General features: G+C 44.5%; 1 protein-coding gene across 1 annotated transcript; it reads right to left on the reverse strand.

Moving 5' to 3' along the window:
* Positions 1 to 208: 208 nt before the first annotated feature.
* Positions 209 to 1,348, reverse strand: LOC130725076 (uncharacterized). Its single transcript, XM_057576332.1, has 2 exons — positions 1,265 to 1,348; positions 209 to 1,201 (listed from the first exon to the last, which is right to left on the reverse strand). Exons 1-2 carry the CDS (start codon positions 1,346 to 1,348, stop codon positions 209 to 211), a joined length of 1,077 nt encoding a protein of 358 aa, XP_057432315.1.
* Positions 1,349 to 2,602: the final 1,254 nt, after the last annotated feature.

Below are 2,602 nucleotides of genomic sequence, written 5' to 3' on the forward strand. Positions count from 1 at the left end.
CTCTTTACCATCTTTACTCTTGATCAGAACCCTTCCAGTACCCTCAGCTATGATGAAGCTGCCATCTGCAAACCTTACATTGGTTTTGGTAGATTCATCTAGACTGGTGAACCAATCTTTGTGGCCAGACATATGGTTTGAACAACCAGTGTCAAGGTACCAAACATTCTCTCCAACATGTTCACCCTTTGTGGTGACCATGAGCAATTCATAAGCCATAGAATCCATGTTCATCATCTGTGGTGGTCGTGGTGGCCATGAGCAGTACTGGCTCATCAGAATCATGCTCATCCTCTGTGATTTGCTCATCCTCTGTGATGGCCATGAGCAGTTCAAGACCATCAGAATCCTCACCCTGAGCCATGCTCACTTCAGCATCTTTATTCTTTTTCTGGAACTTGGCACACTCAGCAGCAAAGTGGCCAAAATTCGTACAATTCCAGCATTGAACCTTTTTCCTGTCTACTTTCTTCTTCTGCCCAGTTGCCTTTGCACCATAATTGCCCTTCTTGTTGGAAGAATCTTGGTCATTCTGTGAATTTGAAGACTCACCATAGTGGTAACTGGAACCAGAATCAGAACACAAGTTCTCTTGCCTGGAACTGTCATTCCCCATCCACTTATCCTTCTTGAGCTTCTCCTTTCCCTTCTTGGAGCCATCATTGAACCCAGAGGAACGTTTCCCAGCCTGTGCTTGCAAAGCTTGTTCAGTGGAGCGATCACTTCTTTCTTTGATTCGTTGTTCATGTGCCTCCAACATGCCTTGCAATTCATCAATCTTGAGTTTCTCAAGATCTTTCGATTCTTCAATGGCAACTACCACATGATCAAATCTGCTTGTGAGAGTTCTTAATACCTTCTCAACATCCTGCAAATCTGTCATGGATTCTCCACATCCCTTCATCAAGTTGATGAGAGAAAGAATTCTGGAGAAGTAATCTGAAATTGATTCTTGATTCTCCATCTGCAACGGCTCGTACTTTCTCCTCATGGTTTGAAGCTTGACCTTCTTCACCCTCTCTGCACCACCAAGGCTTCGTTCAAGGTTATCCCATGCCACTTTTAAGGTTTCTGCGCTGGAAATATTCTCAAAATTGTTGGGATCGAGACATTGACGTAGAAGAAACAAAGCCTTACAATCCTTTTTCTTTGATTCACAAGATGCAGCTTTCTGTGCATCAGTTGCATCTTCTCCGGCGACCTGGAACCCATTCTGAACGATCTCCTAGAGTTCTTGGTAACCAAGAATCGCCTTCATCTGAACCTTCCATCGATCGTAGTTGGTCTTCGCGTCCAAGACAGGAAGAGTCATGGCGAAACCTCCATAGCCACCGTTGGAGTTCGCCATTGCACCGTTGTGACGCCGGCGAGATCCCTCGAATCGGTCTAGCTCTTGATACCACTGTCAAGTTCAGAGTTCTATCATAGATACAACACAGTCACACACAACAGATACAGCACAACACACACACGAGAGAGAACAAAAGTGAATTGGGGGAAAAACTGATTTCATTCAATATGACAATAGGTGCTTACACTTTAGTCTATTTATACACAAGTCCTCACACTAACAAACTAAACCACTTACTAATCAAGTAAGTCTAACTAAACACCTTAACTAACCTAACTGATTACATGATTAACTCTGGTTAATCTCCAATAATTAGCACTGATTTAATCATTGAGTCAACTTTTTGAATGGGCTTAGTCGATGTTATTAGCAATGGTCAAACTCACTCTAATGCCGAACATAACATTGCTTTAAAGTGTGATTCGACTGATTTATTGAGCTTAAGGTTTAGCGTCCATAACCTCACACACTTTCTCTTAAACCTTTCTGCCTCGTGACCTCCCCCTCCTCCCACGCGACCACCCTCCCCCTACGACCTTAATTCCCCTCCACCCCAAGACCTCGCCTTCCTCCCCGGGACCACTTCCTCCTCCCCGACAACCTTCCTTTCCGTCCTCGGGACCTCTCCTTCCTCCCACGGGACCTCCCTCTGGCCTCTACTCAGTTTATAACACCCTGTTTCTCAAGGGTCACTTTAGTAACCTTTTCAAAAACAAAGATAATTTTTTGCCGAAAATAAAACAACAAAACTATGTGAATGTATAAAATCCTCATTTATTATGCTCAAAATTTGAGATACAAAGTTCTTAAAATAAAGGCACAAAGCAATAAAAGTGTCTGACCGCTCCCAAGCCAACACACAGGAATGGACCTCTAGTTAGGTTCAGACTCTACTAGGAACTCAAGCTCTCACCCAAATAGACACGACTTTCCCACCCAACCCAGACTCAAGGTGCGGTCCTCACAAGCCTCTAGCAACAAGCGCCTCTTCCATAGCGCGGATAAGACCGTCTCTCATCTTTTGCTTTCTTTTGTCCCACTATTGGACCATCAATCAGAGAAAAGTATAGGCGTCGTTCTCAGCCTTGGAAGGCCTCCTGGACATCAGCATCAGTTGGCTCACTTAGATCAACTCCTGCTGACGGTGCGAAACGAGGCGGAGGGTAAGGCATCCTAAGGACTTCATGGTAATAAGTGTGCGAGATTAATCGTCCTTGGCACGTGCTCTTCCATTCCCGGATCTGACCAATT

Source organism: Lotus japonicus, chromosome 6 (assembly GCF_012489685.1).
Source record: "Lotus japonicus ecotype B-129 chromosome 6, LjGifu_v1.2".
NCBI lineage: Eukaryota > Viridiplantae > Streptophyta > Magnoliopsida > Fabales > Fabaceae > Lotus > Lotus japonicus.

Bases quoted from the DNA above. Each gene is read 5' to 3' on its own strand.
- LOC130725076 (XM_057576332.1), bottom strand. From the start codon at position 1,348: ATGGCGAACTCCAACGGTGGCTATGGAGGTTTCGCCATGACTCTTCCT. The intron at 1,202-1,264 runs GTTCAGATGAAG...AATGGGTTCCAG, and splicing joins CCAACTACGATCGATGGAAG to GTCGCCGGAGAAGATGCAAC.